Source organism: Polypterus senegalus, chromosome 1 (genome assembly GCF_016835505.1).
Source record: "Polypterus senegalus isolate Bchr_013 chromosome 1, ASM1683550v1, whole genome shotgun sequence".
Taxonomy (NCBI): Eukaryota; Metazoa; Chordata; class Cladistia; order Polypteriformes; family Polypteridae; genus Polypterus; species Polypterus senegalus.
In genome coordinates, this window is record NC_053154.1 from 124,798,027 (window position 1) to 124,821,419 (window position 23,393).

The window sequence follows — 23,393 nt, forward strand, 5'->3', positions numbered from 1 at the left end:
CTTTGATGTGGATGTTATAGGCTGCATTGAGAAAATAAGGAGAGAGAAAGGCTGGGCGCATGCACTAATTACAGCGTGTTGCCGCACACACCACATGTCGAACCACATGGATCGCGACCCGAGTACAGCCGTGCAAGAGGTGACACCTCACCTGAAAATAAAACAAAAAATATTCTTGTGTGTGCTTACATTTTAGGCTGTAAATCAACAAATGCAGATATTTTTGAAGGGCGTGATTCTTTTCTATACCTACTGTAAGTTTTGGGGCAGAAAAAATGTACCTTGCCACATTCGGCAGAATTTAAATTGGTTGTATATGTCTGTATAATTAAAGGTTTTGTTTTGGTTGCTCACCGAAGAACGGTCAAATGTAATGTCAAGCTGACTTGTTTTTTAAAACTTTATTTTTGTAGTATATTTCACAACACAGTTACTTACAGGGCAAATAACATCAACATGAATGGAACAATACATTAAACCTTCATCGAAAATTACATTAAAGGAAACTGCAGATGAATTTTGAAGTTTACAAAAAATCAAGTATAAATATCTATATATAATAAAGTAGTATATGTTAGAATGTGATTGTTAGATTTTTTTTTAGCATTTATTAAGACTGAAATTATAGTTAAAACCTTTTTAAAGTAAATGAAGCGACATAGTTGAATAATAAAATAAATATTTATTAAGCATTGCATGAAAGACCAAAAGCACTTCCAATGATGGTAAAGTGAGTAATTTTCAGAATTAGTAGTAATAAGGTGACATAACAGATATTTTAATATAAAGAGAAAGAAAGAAAGAAAGAAAGAAAGAAAGAAAGAAAGAAAGAAAGAAAGAAAGAAAGAATTTTTTCATAAAACATTTACTTGAACAGGCAATTTTGACTATCAACCACAAGATGGCACTATTGTTCTTTATTTTAAATTTCATAAGCAAAGCTGTGCAATGATCCAAAAAAAAAAGTCAAGCTGCAGTCTTCAGTGGTTATTAGTGCTTTTTAAGTGATACTGCTTTGCCAATGAGGCCTTTTTTAGTATTTTTTTCTGGATGCAGAAGAATAATATAACATTTTGGAATAAAAATACATAAAAGAAGTCCAAAACTAGATGATAGTATGGCAAAAACTTCAACTGCAACAGTGTATTTTCCTGGAGAGCTTTCATAGGCTGGAATAAAGGCAATCCAGACAGCAAAAAATATTAGCATGCTAAATGTGATGAGTTTTGCTTCATTGAAATTATTTGGTAGCTTTCTCCCTAAAAAGGCTAATATGAAGCAAACACATGAAATGAGGCCAATATATCCTAACACTAAATAGAAGGCTAAGACTGAGCCTGCATTGCACTGAAGTATTATTTTTCCTCCTTGATTATTGGTGTTTCTGAAAGGAAATGGGGGAGACAGAGTCAACCATGTGATACACAGAAATGCCTGAAGCAGAGTGCAGCTGATGATAATAGCTCTCTGTTGCAAAGGTCCAAACCACTTCATTGCATTGGATGCTGGTAGCGTTGATTTGAATGCTCCTAGCACCACAATAGATTTTGCCAGAATGCATGAAACACATAGAACAAAGCTGATCCCGAATGCTGTGTGCCGAGTCATACAGGACCACAGAGACGGCTCACCAATGAATGTAAGTGAACACAAAAAACACAGCTCCAGGGATCCCAGCAAGAGGAAACTGAGTTCTGAATTGTTTGCTTTTACAAGGGGAGTGCTTCGGAAATAAAAGAAAATGGCCATTACATTTAGGGTGAGAAAAGCTCCCAGTATAGCTGCAACTGTTAAAGCGACTCCCATTGTGTCCTGGAAAGAAAGATATTCCACATCTCTTAAAACACATTTTGTTCTGTTCTCATCCGACCAAAAATCTAGGGCACACTTTGTACATTCTAGTGAATCTGAAAAAGAAAAAAAAACTGATTTGCCTTTTGTAAGAAATAAAAACTCTGAACAATAAATGACATTAAAACAGTCAATCAATCCTTCATCCATCCACTGATTATCAATACTCCCTGCACCACATCAGGGTTGTAAGTACATCAAACCTTATTTCTAATATCAATTAGTGTAAAACTTGAAAATGCTATAATGCCTTTAATCGAAGACATCAGTGAAATAAATAAAAAACTGCTTTCTTGTTTTCTTGCACCAGGAGTGACAGTTCAATATGAATGAAAAATTCAATCATGAACTACATCTTTTACTAGAGAGAATGGAGCTATGACAAACAAACATATATTCTGCCCTTTCTTTCTCAAACCAAAGTTTCAGCAAAATCAATCCACTGGGAACTAAGTTGTTTCATGTGAATAGACAGACAGACCAACAGATATGGAGACTACAGCAGATGTTTTTCTCATTATATGTGAATGGCTTAATAATTAAGGACTAATATGCTTTATCATCTAATACTGATGCTCTGTGCAAAAGAGAACAGAGCCGACTATACTTCCTTAGAAGACTGGCGTCCTTCAACATCTGCAATAAGATGCTGCAGATGTTCTAGCAGATGGTTGTGGTGAGTGCCCTCTTCTATGCAGTGGTGTGCAGGGGAGGCAGCATAAAGAAGAAGGACGCCTCATGCCTGGACAAGCTGGTGAGGAAGGCAGGCTCTATTGTAGGCATGGAGCTGGACAGTTTGACATCCGTGGCAGAGCGACGGGCGCTGAGTAGGCTCCTGTCAATCATGGAGAATCCACTGCATCCACTGAACAGGATCATCTCCAGACAGAGGAGCAGCTTCAGCGACAGGCTGCTGTCACTGTCCTGCTCCACTGACAGACTGAGGAGATCGTTCCTCCCCCACACTATGCGACTCTTCAGTTCCACCCAGGGGGGGTAAATGTTAACATTATACAAAGTTAATGTCTGTTTTACCTGCATTTTTATCACTCTTTAATTTAATATTGTTTATTTTTATCAATATGCTGCTGCTGGAGTATTTGAATTTCCCCTTGGGATTAATAAAGTATCTATCTATCTATCTATCTATCTATCTATCTATCTATCTATCTATCTATCTATCTATCAACACACAAGTTTTTGTGAAGGAGGTCTGAACCATGACCACTCTCCATGCTGTCAAATAATAACAGTTTCAAATTCATTTTAAAATTCATTCATTTGTGCTGATTACTGATCTTTTGTTCAGATAGTTCTTTGGTTGCTCATATTGTTACTGTACAGTTTCACTACTGAAATGAACAGTGGCCACTCAAAGTATTTGGTCTTGTTTCAAATAATTTTTTTTCTAATAATTGGTGATCTGCCAAATGTTTTTTACTTGTTTGTTTTAACTGTCCCAATTTTTTATGACTACATGCTTGTTTGTTTTCTCTTAATGGGTTGTCAGTCACTAAAACTGAGACATTTCATGTGTACAGCAAAAAATCAAGTTAAGTGGTGTCACACACGCGTTATTAGGAGACAACAAAAGGTCCTGAATAGATATAATTCCATGCCGAACCAAGGGGTGGCGAAATGCACTGATTCTCTCTCTCAATTCCTTACAGACCTTTCTTGGGAAATCCCACCCACTTCTGGGGCAAATAACTAATTTTCTTGTGTGCAAGTGGAAGCCCGAATGACTGAAGACAGTGATTTTCATTATTATAGGAGCACAGAAGGAGGTCTAATTAAGTGTAAAGTGTATAGCTTCTAAATCATAAATGACTTAAAGATTAGAGAAGCCAGAAAAAGCTTACAAACTCTTGTGACCAAAGTGGCAGATATTATGCGAATTAAATTTGCAATGGGGAGGTAAGAACAAATGGACTTTCAGGTAAACATAGTGTCACACATGTGCAACTAGGAGGACGTTGTATGGACCAAGCAAAGGTAATTCCATGCCAGGCCAGGTGGTGGCGGGGTGCACTAAACCTTCTCCTGTTACCTCTACAGAACAGCCGCCGGAAAACCTGTCTAATTCAGAGCAGATGACGTCACTTCCAGTTCCGATGCCCAGAAGAATATCACTTCCGGTTCCAGGGCCCAGAAGAATATCACTTCCGACACCCAGTCTGACATCCGAAGAACATCACTTCCGGTTTCCTTACATCACTTCCTATCTGATCCCTTAAAGCTGCCATCTTTACAAACCCTCAACAGTTTTGTTTTGCACTCCGTACTAAGAACATCTCTGTACAATTTAAAGAACCTTTTGCAACCAGGAATAATATACAAGTGGCTGCCCCAAACCTTTTTAAGTGTGTCGAGTCTATTCCTGTTACAATCCGTCAAAAGCAAGCTAATATCAAGACCAAAATAAATATGAGAAAATCAATTCGTAAATAACCTAATATATACAAAACTTAGTTTGACTTTAAAGATTTTAATCTGTAGTACTAGGGTGTTGTACCGTGTTAGTCATTGTGAATGTAGTGAGAAGTCAAGCAAAATGACACTTTTTATTGGCTAACTAAATAGATTACATTACAACATAGTTTGAATAGAGACAAGAGTTTTATGGCCAGATATGAAGATTGTTTGCATCTCTCAGACTGAATCTCAGACTTGAATCCGATTGAACATCTCTGGAGAGATCTTAAAATGGCTGTGCACTGATGCTTCCCATCAAACCTGATGGAGCTTGAGAGGTGCTGCAAAGAGGAATGGACAAAACTGGCCAAGGATAGCTGTGCCAAGCTTGTGGCATCATATTCAAAAAGACTTGAGGCTGTAATTGTTGCCAAAGGTGCATCGACAAAGTATTGAGCAAAGGCTGTGAATACTTATGTACATGTGCTTTCTCAATTTTTTTTATTTTTAATAAATTTGCAAAAATCTCAAGTAAACTTTTTTCACGTTGTCATTATGGTGAAAAAATGAATTTAATCCATTTAGGAATAAGGCTGTAACATAACAAAATGTGGAAAAAGTGATGCGCTGTGAATACTTTCCGGATGCACTGTACATATTACACTTTACTAGGATAAGGGGGTTTGAAGAATGTTATATTTTATTATATACATGTTTTTATAACAGTGTAAGCTTCCAGCTGATCAATGCAAACAGCATATTGTAACTTAACTAGAGTTAGAGTAACTGAAATAGAATTAAATCAACCCTTAATAATGCACCGTTCAGGTAAATTCATGTTAAGCTTATTGTAGGGCTTTGTGTGGATAGTCCACATATACAATATTTTAATAAAATAATAACAATAACAAATCAGAACCCATCACCTGTAAGGTTGCTGATCTCTCCATCTGCACAGGATACACAGTCAAAGCAGCAAGTAGGCTCCCCATTTCGTGTTGCTTTTCTTGTACCTGGAGGACAACTTTGGCTGCATTTTGAATATGGTACCTATAAAGAAAAGATCATTAATTGTAAAAAGGAATGACTCATATAAAATTCCCATTTTTATCGTCCAGGATGTCTGTGTAATCTTATAATGGCTGCTTTTCAAAATGTTTTTTTGCAATACACTAAAGAATGCAAACAATATGAAAATGCTTGGATAATTTAAGTTCCTCTGATTAATGATAACTCAACAGCTTCCCTTGTGTCAAGAATATTTTTTTTTTACACTTTAGCCTTTTTGTTCTAAAACAGGTAGACGGTGTGTTAAAGGCTATAACTATAGTTTATACCATGCCTCTAAGGTGCTGTTTCTGAATGTGAGGTGCAACTATTGCTGTTGTAGCAACATTGAAACAACGTATTTAGATCTAACAGTCAATGAACCACCTACCGACTTTATAAATATCAAAGGTCTTTAGAAGTTTATTTATTTTAAAGAGGTTTCATAAAATAACTACTTTAGAGTTTTTCATGTTCAGCTTTTTTAACTCTAAGGATCAGAAAGAATAAAACTGTTATACAGAACAAGATTAAACCAATCCACCTTGCTTTTAATTAACTTAGTTCATTAAGCTCAATAGAAATACAGTATTTTCAATGTTGCCCCAGAGGTATAATCAGATTGTGCTATAGTCACAGATGGAAATTAGACAGGTTGGCCTTCTCTATTTAAACTGTGGTTGCAAAAAGTGACAAATATATAACATACAGATATTGAAAAAACCTTGATCTGATCTGAATTATGATCCCTGGGTCACCACACTGCTTACTCTTTTGCCTTGCCAGATTCTTTGCTAAGGTATTCTGTTTTTTCACATTTTATTACAGGTGTACTCTATTAAAACATGTTAGAATTTGCACTTGAATTAACACTAACACATATACAATTATGTATTGCCTAATTAAACCCAAATGGAAATCAGCAGATGTCAAACATAGCGAGGTGAGTAACTGACAGGTATAAAATTACATGCTTTTGGAAAAGTACAGAATGATTAACTGATGAGATGTAATGTGATCTGCTAACTTTGAAAGTAATTTATTTTGTATTCCCTTTAACTGTCCCCTGGGTAATTATGGATTAATCTCTCATCTGTAAAGTTCCAGTTTGAGTCCTTTGCCTAAAATTATAATGAGAATGGTAGCAAGCCTTCAATAGAATACAAAAAGAGGTGACTTTTACTTCTTACAATGAACAGTGCTACTTTAAATGAAAAATTATACAGATTTTTTGTGATCTTGAAACTTATAAAAGTCATTCCAACTCTCAGTCCTTAAACCTAAAGTCTTGGAAAATTCAGTAAATATGTTGACAGGGACTAAGGATTAATTGGCAAATTTTATTCATATACTTTTAATATAATGATATATCTAAGAAACATCTTTTCAAAGCTTATATCCATTTAACAATCTCAAATTAAAAATGGCAAGACAGAACACAAATAATCTGGTTTCATGTAAAACATACCTGAGTCTGGCCTCTGCTCCATATGATTTTTTCTTCATTTATAACCATTTCATTACCCGCGATAGCAGAAGCATCGAATGACCCAACTTTTACCAACTTTATTGTTCCACTGAAATCTTTTTGCCAGTTTATTATGTCATATAATGGCACAGGTTCTCCATTTTGGTCAAAATATACCTTTTCACCAAATTGATTGGTAAAGTTAACAGATTTCAAGTGGCGAAGTACCTAAATAAATACAAATAACAAAAGACAAAAATATACTCTTCAGTAACAAATATGAAGTTGCGTCCAAGGATGAAAAATAAATCACAGCTCTTCTGTAAGCAAATATATATATGTTTTGTTTAATCAGACTATATGGATGACTTTACTTTTATGACTTGAACTATACATTGTCAGCAATAAGAAGCAAAGTATATAAAAATATACTAAAATGTGCAATTTATTAAAAACAATGTTAGAATTTTTCTACATTGTGTCAGCCATGAGATATTGTTTTTGTGAAATCAGAAAAAAGTTCACCTGTTTATTTACAGAAAATGTAATCGAAGCAAATGTAAACTGTGTGTGTGTATATATATATATATGTATATATATATATAGTAAACCCTAGTAAAACATTTGTTTAAATATTCTGTAAATCATCTGTAAAACTCAGAACTGCATAGATGTGCACTCTATTTGATAAACTTTGAAATGAGTACACTACACAAAAGTTTGAGTCATCTTCTTAGGGTATGCTAGATGACATCTTCATTATAAAGGTATAAGTATTACAAAAAAGGGAAAACAATACACTCAAACAAGACTTCAAATGAAAAATCAACATATAATAGAGACTTGAATTTCCTAATGGACTTAAATCAAATTTTCCCGGTTAAGGCAGAAACCTAGTTTCTTAAAAACCTGCTTTTACATGCACAACTAATTTTCTGGAGCTTATCTTTGTCAGAACACTCCAGTGTCATTAAACTGTGCAGAAAAGGGTTAAACACTGTCATCAGCCAGTGTGAATGAAATAAATAAATAAATAAATAATCATGATGCCTGTTGTGTCTTATTAATATGTTAAGTCTAATTGATGCTTTATTTATATGCAAATAGCAAACTCTGTTCTGTTTGACTGTGCGACTAACATCTGCAAAAGCCCCAATATGTGTACATCTTATCTTACACCCAGTGCAGCTGGAATAATAATAATGCTGCCATTTTTATTGTATTGTGTTAGGTTATTAATTACTTGAAAAAGTAATCAGACTATGTAACACACTTTACTTTTAACGTGTTACCCTACTGCTTTTGAGATTGTGTTGTTGAGTTTAGCACTGTACGTTCAGCTCCTCAAAATAAATTTAGAGATTTATAAATTTTGAGACAGATAATGTCACCTAGGTGAGGGAACAATGTGATCACCCAAACATTTACCTTCAGAAATTTATTTTGTGAATGTTTCTATCCATAACTGCTGAAAGCATGTATGAAGCAAATTCATGCACAGGCTGACAGGGTGCAATGGATATACGCAGATTACAAAAGCTTTCAGTTGGGTTCCCCAGAGGCCAATAACCCATTTTCTCTACCCAAACAAAAGTTAACATGGCATTTTGTAAATCAGGTTTCTGTGAATAATCAAATTATTGAAATGCATGTAAACATGCTAATTATAAACTTAGTTAAGTATACCCAAATACAAGCAATATGCATACTTAATTCACATATACATTAAACTATGTATAATAATAATAAAACATAATTTAAAATACTTTATAATAATATTATAAATACCAAAATAATGTAATAAATGATGCAATAGGCTAACTCTGTTAGAAAAATGTGAAGTATATAACAGTATATAACACAGCTAGAGTTTGTGCCGCTCGAGGTGGAGCGGTGCTTTAATTTGCCACCCTCCAACATATCTGAATATGTTAACCTATTTAAGTTGAAAATTAAAATTACGTAAAGAGAAAAATGAAGATACATTTTGCATAGATTTATTCATATACTGTATAGAGAAACAGCAATCATTTTTCACATATAATTATTTATAAGCATCAACTAGACAAGAATATAGTATAGACGCACTGATAAGCTGTGTTCTAATTATTAGTTTAATATCATTACGCTGCGAAAAGCAGAACCAGTGTAGTGTAGAAGTGATAGGTGGGGATATTTTCTGCGTATAGCAAGTACACATTCAGCTTGATAACGAAACAAAATTATAAATTGTAAATTAGTTCTTTATCTTCCTAGAAATTAGTGTTGGTGTAATGTTTATGTTTATTTTTGCTACCGCCTCATAGATTTCAACTGTTGTGTCTAATGCCATCACAGATGGACAGTATGAAAATTATTTTTGAAGCATTTGTGAATAAAAATCAGAGAATTTTATTTTTTTCATTCATGAGCAATATTTTTCCAAACCATGCTGCTAACAAATGAATTGTACTGAGCCTTTTGACCAATAATGCCGCTCGCAAAAATGTGCCACCAGGGGCGGACCGGCCCCTCCGCCCATCCCTAGCTACGCCACTGGTATGTAACTGCTTTTGATTAGATACTGCTTTTTTTTTATCATTTTTCTGTTTGAATTTACTACACATTTTATGTACACAACCAGTCTCCATTGCAAAAACAAATAAAGATTTAATTTTAGGTTAATATAGTTTATAGTGTGTTTTGTGATATAATACATAAAAAATTGGGGGTGTAGTATCACACAAAACCTCAGAAAAAGAAAGACTAAGTAAAACACACAGAAATGTGTTTGTTTGATACCTGCCCACTGCAACAGGCACGGCAGTTCTCATGTTACTCTCTGAAAAGTATGCTTTTTAAAATAGCTGCATTTTTCATATAAAGTTAGCACTTTTTATTATTATTATTGTTATTATTACCTGTAAAATATACAACTGCTTTCAAAAATGTATTTCTGCAAATTCTGGAAACCATTAATAAAAACAACTTTTACTTTTTCAGGCTTCCTGTGAGTGTCAGTTTTACTTTCTATCCCAAAACTGAGATTTGGTAAGACAGTTCTCTGCAGTGCACGCTTACTCACACCTGTCAAATATCCATAGGAGAGAATAATTCCATGAAAGAAAATTAAAAATTCTATAAACCCACAAATATTCAGACCAGAAGTCAAGCATGTTTCACATTCTTACTGTACCATCATGCTAACTGAATTATTATTTTTTATTAATTATACATGTTTTCATACTGTTGTATTTTTAAAAACTATATATAGTAGTTCTACTGTCTTTGTTAATGTTAGTTAGTTTTAAATGTAACTGAACGCATGCTGAATTAAAAAGAGAGTAAACCACATTAATTATTTCATTATATAATTAAATCTGTGTAGATATTTTCTTCATATCTTAATTGAAACCCATTATCTTTAAAGTATAAACTTCTGTAGCATCTGTAAATGAGTATAACTCTGGTCATTATAAATCATATTGAACTGTACATATGAATATGTAACCTTACTGCACAACTGGATATTGGACTTTCTATTTTTGTTTAGAGAGAGATCAAATATATATATATATATATATAATATGTATATATATACCTGCCATGGCCTTAATGGAAAGAAAGATTTACATGAGATATTCTGGCCTAAGTTGTCTTCATTGTCACATTCCAGCAGCTTGTGTAGACTATGAGCAATAGCATATACTGCTTTATAAACATTATAGGAAACTCTTAACTGAGAAACATCCAAAAAAATGCTTTTTGTTTCAAGTAGGTTTTCTGAACCTGTGCAAATGCGTGTTTTGGTAGTTTCATGAGCTATATACTCTTCTGAGAAATTAAGTCTGCAATTAAACATTTCTTCCCAGAACATATTAACCAACGCATGCTTTTGGTGGGGAGAAGGCTTTACCCTCTGAAGAAACTCAAGAAGTCCAGATATCTGAGCTCCCCGAAAAGCAAAGCCAATTGTTCCTCCTAAAATTGTGTAAAACTCATCTGTTGTTAGCAGAGCAGCTGTCACCCAAGCTTCACTTGCAATCCACTGTCGGTCTGTGATGTTTTCCCTTAGAACTTCTTTTAGCAGTTCATAGAATTTCCCTTCTGAGGCAAAGACTATGATCACCTTTGCTGTTGATTTTTTTATTGTGGTTACAATCTGCCTGAGCTTTGCTTCAGAGTAAATGTTGGGGATAGTTTCATAATATGAAAGACAAACTCCTTTTTCTTTAGCTTGATCTGCAAAAGACTGAATACCGTAATGGCCATAATCATCGTCCGTTGCAATGGCACCCACCCAAGTCCATCCAAAATGGGTGATCAGCTGAACAAGTGCTCTAACTTGAAATAAATCACTAGGCACTGTCCGCAAAAATGTGGGAAATTCCTTTTTGTCTGTCAAACAAGCACAAGTTGCAAAATAACTGACCTAAAAAGAAATTGAAATAAAAAAACACGTACACATAAAAGAAAGTGAATCATAGAACTGTAACTTATTGTTATTGGAAAGTACTTTTGCAGAAATGTTGCAGACATTATTAATCTTTTGTAATTAGATCATCAACTGTACATGTTCATAAAATGTTTAACAAATCTTTCAGTAGTATATGTTTGTGTAATAAAACATGAACAGCAAAAACAAATCATAAAAATGAAATAAAGTAAAATACTGAAATATTACAAACAATAGGAGATATTTATTGGCTACAGTTTTTGTTATTCTTAACTGTAAACTAAAGTTTCAAGTAATGATTTCTTTTACAAATATTCAGTTATCCTTGCACACATCAATCCGTTATTTGAAACCACTTGTTTGATTGTAAATGGTTCTGGTGACTTAGAGCTTATCATGGCAGCTTCAGGCACAATACAGAGATAAATCAAGGACACATCCACACCAACACATACTAGGACAATTTAGATTTCAAAGTTAGCCTTTTATGCTTTTCTTGAAAGGAACTCAACATATAAACAGAAAATGGATATAGAAATGAGGAGAATGTACAAGCTTTATACAGTCAATGACAGGAATTGTAGTAGTAGCATACCATTTTGTCAGGGTAGCTCACTAGTTAACACTGCTTCTACCTCATAGCTCCAGTCTTGTATTCAATGTTCAGCTCAGTCACTCTCTGTGAAGAGTTTGAACATTATTCCCACATCTAGATAACTTTTCTCTTAATACTTAATTTTTTTTGATCATCTAAAGGACAAATGTGGCAAGCTAATATATAGCTCTAGTGAGAGAGGTGTTTGTGACTGTGTCCTTTGACTAACTGCCATTATAACCAAGCCTGTTTCATGCTTTGTACAACATGCTTCTACAGTAAAATGGACTTCAGCTCACCAAGGCATTGTAATAAAACAAGCAAATAAAAAATGAATAAAAGAAAGGCTGTTTTATTTCAATAAAAACATCAATGTAATTCACTAGATTCCCTTCTACACTTGGCTTCTGCCAATATGATTTGGTTCTCTGTGATCCTGCACAGATTAAGGTTAAGAAAAAGGATGGTTGTAATAAAAGTTGATGTTCAAATAAAAAGCAATAAACACTCTCATTCAGGTTGCTTAATCTATTAATACTGTTATTCAGGTACTTACCACTGGAATTCCAAAGGGTCCTATTGTATGAGCTATGGCCCTCGTTGGTGAAGATGAAGCTAATCCAATAATTGCAGGGACAGCATTACTTGCATTGCAATGATTTAAAGATGATGTTTCATCTTTGCTATTCACCAATTTTAGAGCACCCTGCAGACCGTTGTGAATGTTGTCACAGGTGTCTATAATCTTATATCCCAGTGTTACACCTGGCAGCAGTGTAGGGTTCTTGTTTATTTCCTCAATGGCAAAGATCATCGTTTGAACCCAACGGAATGCTCTAAAATCAAAGCTAACAAATCCAACCTTTTAGAAAAAAAGCTCCTCCATTTCAGATGAGTGACAATGGTTGGAAAAATACATTTATTAAACAATAAAAAAGATTATTTGTTAAAAATGAAAGACAAGTATTTAAACATCTGCCATAAATGCACATAAGAATTTGACTAGCTTGAAAAACTAATGATCCTTATCATAGAAATTAATATACATTTACAGAAGAACTAAAGAATTATCATTTTTTTAAATAAATTAATATAATATAGTACTGAAATGAAATATTTAGAGATACAACTCTGTTATTTCTTGGCTGCCTGATTGATTGTGTGCAGCAGTATAAATAGATTAAATCTTTGGAAAACCAGAACTTTTGTATATTGTTGTTTATTACATAAATTTTGTGATATTGTGTCCAAAAAACCTCAAATAAGTTAGAGTTCATTTCCATAAATAAAATTGTTGCGTTGTCCTCAATGTTGACAGCTATAATTATCTGAATAGAAGCAGTCTACTTTGCCAGAAGATGAGGTGTAATCTTACTATTAACTAACAAAGCATTCAGTGTCCTTTTTGTTTGTTGCTGTATTTATGAAAGAACTAAATCACATTTTTTCATATAAGTACATTTTTTGACCTACCTGTCACATTTTGTTGTAGTAGGACGAATATCAAATGAGAGATTAGTTTCAGATTCCTTGAAATGAACTGGAAATAGGCCTCCAATAACAATGTCACCGTCACTTTCTAACCCTGGTAAGTCAAATATGCTTAGTAGTTTGCAAATAGTACTTGTCTGAAAACCAGCAGAGGCAGCAAGCAATAGTAAGGTTAAAGAAAAGTGGAAATCTTTACATGCTGTTGATAGTGGCATTTTGTACTCATTATGTTAGTGCAGTATCTTACTTATACAGTCTTATATATAAAGGTGTCAATTGTATTAAAAACAACAAAACAACATCAACAAAATTGCTACAGCTATTATTGGAAATCATCATCATATTACCCTAGGGAAAAACTACTAATGCCAAAGTATTCCATGCTATAGGGGTCTGTTAGGTGTATTCAAGAATATAAATCATTAATTATCTATAGTTACTAGAAACTTGCTATAACTTTGAGAAAATGATTAAATAATACTACTAATTAATGCATGAGATGCAAATGTAAAACATGGAACTGTTAAAGTAATACTGTAGGAAGAATTAAAATGTTGAGCTCATTTACATGTATTTTTTGATCACTGTGCAATACAGATTATTTCTGTATTTGTCTAAATAAACAAACTAAAATAACTTTATCAAGCGTAAACATCAGTTACATATTATATAATATCATGGCAAGAAAGACCTGTAAAGTTGCTTAAGAAAACATTTAGCTGTTGTGCCATGCAGCATCAGAAATACACTTTTATTCATTTTAATTTACTCTTCAGTTCATTTCCATGAACTGTAAACATACAGTAGAGGTAAACAAAATAAAGGACAAAAAAATAAATGCTGAACTAAAACAGTGCAATAATTGCAGAGAAATATATAGATATGCTACTTAAATATATACAGTATTTATATATAATATATATACTGTATATATATTTACTAGAAGAATACCCGCGCTTTGCAGCGGAGAAGTAATGTGTTAAAGAAGTTATGAAAAAGAAAAGCAAACATTTTAAAAATAACGTAAGATGATTGTTAATGTAATTGTTTTGTCATTGATATGAGTGTTGTCATATCTATCTATTTATATATATCTGTATATATATAGCAAAATACCTGCGCTTGGCAGCGGAGAAGTAAATAGAAAAGGAAACATTTTAATAATAACGTAACATGATTGACAATGTAATTGTTTTGTCATGAGTGTTGCTGGCATATATATATATATATATATATATTGTGGTCCCCGGCCGGGCTCCAGGAGGAGGAGAGGAGGGCTTGTGCCTCCTCCAGACCGCGAGGGGGCGTCCGTCCTGGTTATATTGGGGACCACGGGTACAGGGCTTGGAAGCCCAGCCCTGTAGGGACCCGTGGTCACCGCCAGGCGGCGCCCCGATGCCGGTTTACCCCGTGTGGTCTTTGGCCGGGGATGGAGCCCGGCCGGGATGCCTTGGAAGACCGGAAGAGGGCGTGTGCCTCCTCCAGACCGAGAGAGGGCGTCCGTCTTGGTTAGATAGGTGGCCTCGGGTAGGGGGCTTGGAAGCCCAGCCCTGTAGGGACCCGTGGCCACCGCCAGGCGGCGCCCCAGTGCCTATTGATCCCGGGAGCCCAGCACTTCTGCCACACCAGGAAGTGCTGGGGGGAAGACGAAAGGGGAAACACGGACGGCTTCCAGGTGCGCAGCCGGCACTTCCGCCACACAGGGATGTGGCCAGGACTAAGTGCCAGGAAGCAGCTGGAGCCCATCCGGGTTCCCATAAAAGAGGCCGCCTCCCTCCAGTCATTGGTGGATGTCGGGAGGTAGCAGGACTGAACTGGAGAGAGAGGACGGGAGGCGGCCAGGAAGGCACAAAGACTGTGGGCCCTGGACTTTGGGGAAATCGGTGCAAGAGGCACTGGGGCTTGTGAGTGTGCACGTGATATTGACATTGTAAATAGTGTAAATAAACAGTGGGTGCAAAATATGTTGTCCGTCTGTCTGTGCCGGGGCCAGCTTTCACAATATATATACACACACACAGACACATATATAAACATATACATACATATACACACATACATCTATACTAATACAAGGCAAAGCCCTCACTCACTCACTCACTCACTCACTCACTCACTCACTGACTCATCACTAATTCTCCAACTTCCCGTGTGGGTGGAAGGCTGAAATTTGGCAGGTTCATTCCTTACAGCTTCCTTACAAAAGTTGGGCAGGTTTTATATCGAAATTCTACGCGTAATGGTCATAACTGGAAGCAGTTTTCTCCATTTACTGTAATGGAGATGAGCTTCAACGCCGTGGGGGCGGAGTTTCGTGTGACATCATCACGCCTCCCACATAATCACGCAGTACATAGAAAACCAGGAAGACCTCAAAAAGCGCTGAAGAAAACATGCATTATATAATTGAGAAGGCAGCGAAACAATAAGAAGCGAGCGAGTGACATATACAACCATATTCATGATGCTATTTCGGAAACAAAGCACGATGTAAACCTACACTTTAAATTAAGTTCATAGACAGGCTGCTGCTGGCGTTTGTAATTTAGTGCCTGCCCATATAAGGCCGTCCGTCAGCGGCAATCCAATAGCAAACTGCCATGGGTAAATATTCACGGGTGAAGGACTGTGCTTATGGAGAGGAAGATGAGATGGTCAGGGTGGTGTTTGACACAAACTCAGCGAAGCTGCGAGAGAAAGTTTTAAGTGCCAGGACTAAGGTAACATTAAATACAGCCATGGACATAGCACGAGATGGCACCAGCACAGCTGGGAACCTTCGATGCATGTACACCGAGTGGCTCACGTGAATTGACGCAGTGCACAGATAAAAGGCAACAGTTCCAAAGAGCTGAACAAAACCGAATTACACAATTGAAAAGGCAGCAAAAATATGAAGCGTCTCATACATACAAGCATATTCATAAATCCAACTACTGTGGAAACAAAGCACACGTTGGAAAAGTCAATGTCCCGCTAAAGGAAGACAGTGTAAAAAACCCGTGCATGCAGTGTGTCAGGACTCAGATAAAGAAGAAGACGAGCTGTTTATTGATGCAGTAAGAAACGAATCGATGAATGAAACCTGTTATCTTTACAACGATTGACAAACACGGAATGTAACTTGAACACAACACATCCTACAAATACGAACCTGATTGAAAGAAATAATGATAATCAAATCCTTGATGACAGCAACACTCACAAAACAAATACTGTATATTGACAGTCATGTTACGTTATTTTTAAAATGTTCCCTTTTCTTTTTCTACCTTTTTTAACACACTACTTCTCCGCTGCGATACGCGGGTATATATATATGTATATATATATATCCCGCTCTACATACTCGAATAATGGATACTTTATTCGCCATCAATGATTGTTTTGGTAAAGCCATACTCAGTGTATTCATTAGATGAACGGTAAAAAAGTAAGAGCGAGGGGAGGATGACTCATTGAGGCATGCAGGCTGTAGTGCGCATCAACTCTATCTGAATTGCGCGATCACATTTGAAAAAATATATCTTTTCAAGTTCTATTTAGTCCATATGTGTCAAACTCAAGGGCCGCGGGCCACATCCGGCCCGGCGTGTAATTATATCCGCCCGAGATCATTTTATATACTGTATTATTGTTATTAAAGCCCGGGTATATGAAGCGCTGGTAACACAATAAACTACAGATCCCATAATGCAGCGCTTCAGCTGCCTTGCCGAACACTTACTGCGTTAATCAAGTCTACCTTATGATGCTGCAAGTTATTGCGAAGCTAGAGTTATTGCGCACTGAGTTTGCACGGCGCTTTGGTGACTTTGAAGAACAAAAAGTCCGTCTACATGCGGCTCGAACCTTGTGCATGTTTGGTAGCACATATCTGTGTGAGAAGCTCTTCTCAGTGATAAAGACTAACAAAACAGCACACAGGAGTCGCCTCACTGATGAGGATCTGCAATCCATCCTGAGAATCTCCACAACACAGAACCTCACACCAAACAGAAACGAACTTGTGGCCAAAAAAAGATGCCAGGCGTCCAGCTCTAAAATGACATATGAGCAAAGACAACTGAATGATTTGATTTGTTATTGCTGAAAGGAACACATTTTATTTATATTTCCAGGTTTTGTTATGCAGCATGTTCATATTTGAATTTGTATAATTTTGACAGGATATATTTTTATGGAGAGCAAAATCTTTTGGGATATTTAAAATCTAAGTTTATTTTTTATAAAATATAAAATTACATAAGAGTAAAGAAATTTGAATGTTTGTTCTTTTAATGTTTACTTTATTTCTAACTTGTATAATTTAAACAGGATATATTTTTATGGAGAGCAAAATATTATAAGTTGTTTAAGGTTTGAGTTGATTTATTCAGGAATAATATTCCTGTCTGTTTTTACCATTCCTACCAAAGATATTTCTGTCGACTACATAAAAATTCCTTCTATTTAAAATTTAAATAGAACTTGAACAAATACGATAGTTCATAATATCCACGCAGACTTGCGTAAGAGCGGGTGTCATCCGTTTTAACAAACAGCGTATTGCACTGATACGAAATAGCTGTGTGTGTATATATGTAGATATGTATGTATATGTATATATATGTTTATATATGTGTGTGTATGTATGTATGTGTGTATGTATATGTATGTGTGTATGTATAGATATGTATATATATATGTTTGTGTGTGTGTAAATATATATATATATTTATATTTATATATATATATATATATATATATATGACAACAACACTCATCACTCACAACAGTGACAAAACAATAACATTGACAATCATGTTACGTTATTTTCAAAATGTTTCCTTTTCTTTTTCATTGCTTCTTTAAAACACTACTTCTCCGCTGCGAAGCACGGGTATTTTGCTAGTATATATATACATATAGATATATATATATACATATATATACACATACTGTATATATACACACACACACATATATATACACATATACATATCTACATACTGTATATACACATATATATACAAATCTACATATATATATCTACATATATATATATATTAGGGGTGGGACTCGATTAAAAAAATTAATCCAATTAATTAGAGGCTGTGTAATAATTAATCTTGATTAATCGTATGTAATCGCACACGTAAATTTGCCCCAAATCGGAAATGTTTTTTTTTAATTTAAAAGGGTTTTAGTGGGCACAGAATCAAATAATAGACATGGACATGAATATTGTAAACTGAAGCTGTTTTAATTTCTGAAAAAAAGCTTTTAAACTGCATTTGAATTCAAAACAGAAACAAAAATATCATCCCTGGTTAAAATTGAGCAGACTTAAAAATAAAGTGGTAGTTTAAGTACTTTAAGTAGATTTTCAGAATAGTATTGTCTTTAAATAATAATAACCAAAATTTCAACATAAAGTGCAGTTTTTCTTCTTAAAAAAATAAGTCAGAAACATAAAAGGTAATTTGACCAACTTAATCTTTAAACTCTGAGTAACCTTAGCCAAAATTATTTTGTACATTAGGCTAAAACAGTGTGATCATTGAACATTTTGTAATTAGATGTAATTAGAATTACTAACGGTCACGGAAGTCCAATGATCCCCAGTAAGAGCCACAAAGTCCGCTTTCTGTAATGCATCTAATTTTGCTTGCTTTTCAGTGTGCACAAAACCATGCTTTTATCAAGGCTTCGCTCGGGTAGTCGAAATGATCAGTCGTAGGAACGCGCTTTATTCCGACTCTAACATTTTTGTAGCTGTGATGTGTGCATCAGTGTAATGGATGTACCAGGAAATCATGCATTGACAAAAGTTCCCGTTTGCTTGGAATTGAAAGTGTGATTAAATGCGTTATTTTTTTAACGCGTTATGGAGTACATGCATCGAAGCTTCTCAGCTGTGCTTGTGCTAAGAAAGGGAAACATTTTAAAATAACGTAACATGATTCTGCGTTAACCTAATATTTTTCATACGTCCCAAACCAAGGAGATGCAAGGTAAAATGAATCGGTAGCGCTACATACTCAGTGCATCCCTCTCGGGAATCGAACCTCGAATGTGGCGTTAGAGGCTTAAGACTCTACAATTAGCCACAGCGTGTGGCTTGTCTATGTGAGTATGTACTGTAGATCGGGTATATATATACATTTATATATATACCCGCGTATCGAGTGGAGAAGTAGAAGTTATGAAAAGAAAAGGGGACATTTTAAAAATAACGTAACATGATTGTCAATATACAGTAATTGTTTTGTGAGTGTTATTGAGTGTTGTTGTTATCAAGGATTTGATTATCATTATTTCTTTCAATCAGGGTCGTATTTGTACGATGTGTTGTGTTCAAGTTACATTCCGTGTTTGTCAATCGTTGTAAAGATAAGAGGTTTCATTCATCGATTAGTTTCTTACTGCATCAATAAACAGCTCGTCTTCCTCTTTATCTGAGATGTGACAAACTGCATGCACGGGTTTTTTACACTGTCTTCCTTTAGCAGGACATTCACTTTTTCCACCGTGTGCTTTGTTTCCGCAGTAGCTGCACTTATGAATATGATTGTATGTATCAGGCGCTTCATATGTTTTTGCTGCCTTCTCAATTGTGTAATTCGGTTTTTGTTCAGCACTCTTTGGAACTGTTGCTTTTTGTCGGTGCACTGCGTCAGTTCACGTGAGCTGCTTGGTGTTCTTGCATCGAAGGTTCCCAGCTGTGCTGGTGCCATCTTGTGTAATGTCAGCTAAGACCCGGCACTTAAAAGTTTCTCTGCAGTTTCAATGAGTTTGTGCCAAACACCACCCTGACCATCTCATCTTCCTCTGCATAAGCACAGTCCTTCACCCATGAATATTTTCCAGCAGTGTTTGTATTGGATTGCCGCTGATGGACGGCCTTATATGGGCAGGCACTAAATTACAAACGCCAGGGGCAGCCTGTCTATGAACTTAATTTAATATAAACTTACGGTTCATGCCGTGCTTTGTTTCCGCAGTAGCTGTACTTATGAATATGGTTGTATGCATCATTTGCTTCATAATGTTTTTCTGCCGTCTCAATTGTGAAATGGCATTTTGTGCTCATCGCTGTTTGGAGTTCTTCTTTCTTCTCTACGTACTTACGTAGGAGGCGTGATGATGTCACACGAAACTCCGCCCCCCCACGGACATCTCCCGCTCAACTCCATTACATTATATGGAGAAAAAAATAGCTTCCAGTTATGACCATTACGCGTAGAATTTCGAAATGAAACCTGCCCAACTTTTGTAAGTAAGCTGTAAGGAATAAGCCTGCCAAATTTCAGCTTTCTACCTACACGGGAAGTTGGAGAATTAGTGATGAGTGAGTGAGTGAAACTTACCTTCAGTTAGAAACTTTTCAAGTTTTAATCCAACTAGCAATTTAATGTATTTTTTCCATGTGTGTAGTACAGACCCGTGGCTTTGAAATGAGGTTGTTTGTGTTGGTATGTGGTGTAGTTCGTCTGCATGATACAGTGAAATGTGTTTTAAAACATTTATTGAACCTTTGTCGTCCTGACACTGGGCTGCTTTGAGTTTGAGAAGTATTTGGACTGAAATATCCTTACATAATTTACTCAATCATTAATTTGCTAAAATAACAAGTAGTCTATTTCCATTTATCAAGGGGTTTAATGTAGTAATATTAGCATGAAACTCTAACATTAAAAATCTCACTTACTGTATAAGCGTAAAATGGCAATATACTTACTATTGTAAAAATGTACTGATTGAAATTCAATTGTTTTTTCAGTCATTAATTTGTAAAAAATAAATATCATACTCACCTTAATTTATCTATCATCTGGCAGTGCAATCAGTAACGGCCGCCATTAAAGAAAAAGGAAGTGGTGTTCCAGCTAGCACCGGAAATCAAATCCACTCTTTGCTGGTGTAATGTACACCTACTCCCCAAAATAACACTCAATCTAAACACTCTGTAACACTCCAAGTGTTGATGTCCTTAAATCAACACCAGAATTAATACTTGTTAACTCAGAAAAAGTTAACACTGAAAAAACAACACTAAACTACACTGAAGATTTTGCTGTTTATGGTACTATCTAAGGTTCACTGCAGCTGACAGCTTGTGTTTATTTTCTGTTTACTGTTTGTGTTGTTACTTTACATTTAGTTAATATATTTCTATTTTATTTTTTGTGTATTTATGATAGTTGTTTATAGGTTGAATAGTTAAGCAAATTCCATGGTTAATTTAATCATTAATTTCTATTGTTTATTGAGAAGATTGTTGAGGATAATTGCCACTTTTCTTATTTGGTGGCAAATCTGATAGGAGACCTCAACCAAAATATAAAACAAATTGTCTAGTTTCTGTAAGTATTATGGGATTTCTCTATGAAGAAAATCTGTTAATTAAGTAGTGGTGTATGATATGGTTTTGACCTTTTTGTGTTTGTGTGTGTGTGAGTGTGGTCCTCAACTGCATTAGAAAATTTAAGGACCTTGCAAGATTTGAAAGAGAGTGTGACCAGCCTACAGATTAATTTATGGATTGTAGCCCATATTTCTTTTTCCATTTAAAATGTAATTAAACCAAAACTTGTAATTAACAATGATCAGAACAAAAATTACTTGTTCAGCATCTGGCTTCTGTGTGACTTCTCTGGTCTTATCAATTCCTTTTATTTTCTCCCTGCAACTCTTATTGGATTTCCTAGTTGCATCTCTTCTGTGATTACTGACTGTTAAAACTGTTCTCTAAACCCTGAGAAGGCACTTAAATATAAGTTCTTTAGCAATGCACATTGTGCTTCAGACCATCCATTTTCAGTGTGCTCCCATCTAGCCAAGTTAAGATGAAGTTTAGAAGTTCCAAGTATTCCAGTTGGGGATGTTACTGAGATCCAAGCATCCCAGGCATAAAATGTTTACCTTAGTAGTTTCCTAATTTTTTTCTTGATATCCCAGCCTGGGGTCATGCTTGCTTTAGCTGTTGTGTGTCAGAGTTGTAAGAAGCCCCAGCCAGTGACATGCTACAGTTGCAAGAAGACCCATTTAGGGGCAGTCCAGTTTTCAAGACCATAGCTGGGGATGTTCCAGTGCCTAACTCATCTGAAGGGAGTATTTCAAAAGATGGAAAACCGGGCTTTAGCCCTACACAAACAGAAGAGAGGCTCATCTGTCTGGTATCCTGTGTCTGTCATAAACTAGAAGAATGGGAAAAAGATGGATTAAGACTGCTGCTAAACTCCTCATACCTAGAAAACATTTTGTACTGTCAATAGTGCTGTCAGTAAGAATGTTGTCAAAATTGTTCACAATTGTTTGGATATGTGCAACTGTGCTGAAAATTGCTGAGTGAGGTATGACATCCATTGTGATTCCTAGTCATCTTCATATCAACAAGATTCAGCTATTGAAACTTTGTGACAATTTACTTGTCATATAATGTATGGCCAGCCTAAACAATCACAAAAAAATAACTCAGACTTCCTAAAAATATGTTCTTTGTTATGTATCATTAGAATGGTGTGGACCTCCATTGTTTATAGTCAATGAAAAGATCCATGTGCATTTTCCTTACAGAGCACAGAAATACCCATGTTAGCTAATTCTTGAAGCTTCTTTACAACGAAGTTGGTTAAAAAATGCAGTATGGCGTATGCCTAAGTTCAAATACTATTCTCCTATCGTGCTGTGATAGTTATTGTGCAACATCACATAGAACAGTCATCTGTCATTGATAACGTGTGTGTTATACAATTCAAAGTTATTATACATTATGTGGCCAAATGTTTGTGGACACCTGACCTTCACAACAATATGAGCTTGTTGGACATTCCATTCGAAAACCATGGGGATTAATACTGAGTTGCCCTTGTCCTTTTGTGGCTATAAAAGCCTATTCTCTTCTGGGAAGGCTTTCCACAACATTTTGGAGAGTGTCTGTAGGAATTTGTGCCCATTCTGACAAAAAAGCATTTGTGAGGTCACGTACTGATGTTGGATGAAACAACCAGGTTTGCAACTTGTTTTCCAATGCATCCCTAACATTTTCAGTAGGGTTAAGATCATAGTTCTGTGTAGGCCACTTGAGATTTTCCACACTATACACG

The 23,393-nt window shown here is 35.5% G+C and overlaps 1 protein-coding gene across 1 annotated transcript in view; it reads right to left on the reverse strand.

Moving 5' to 3' along the window:
- Positions 1–990: 990 nt before the first annotated feature.
- Positions 991–23,393, reverse strand: part of LOC120530789 (extracellular calcium-sensing receptor) — a 35,801-nt gene continuing 13,398 nt past the window's right edge. The window contains exons 3-8 of the mRNA XM_039755439.1: positions 13,285–13,439; positions 12,368–12,659; positions 10,362–11,192; positions 6,782–7,009; positions 5,193–5,316; positions 991–1,907 (exon numbers count right to left, since the gene is read on the reverse strand). Coding sequence (XP_039611373.1) covers positions 991–1,907; positions 5,193–5,316; positions 6,782–7,009; positions 10,362–11,192; positions 12,368–12,659; positions 13,285–13,439 — 2,547 coding nt within the window. The remainder of the gene's footprint in view (positions 1,908–5,192; positions 5,317–6,781; positions 7,010–10,361; positions 11,193–12,367; positions 12,660–13,284; positions 13,440–23,393) is intronic.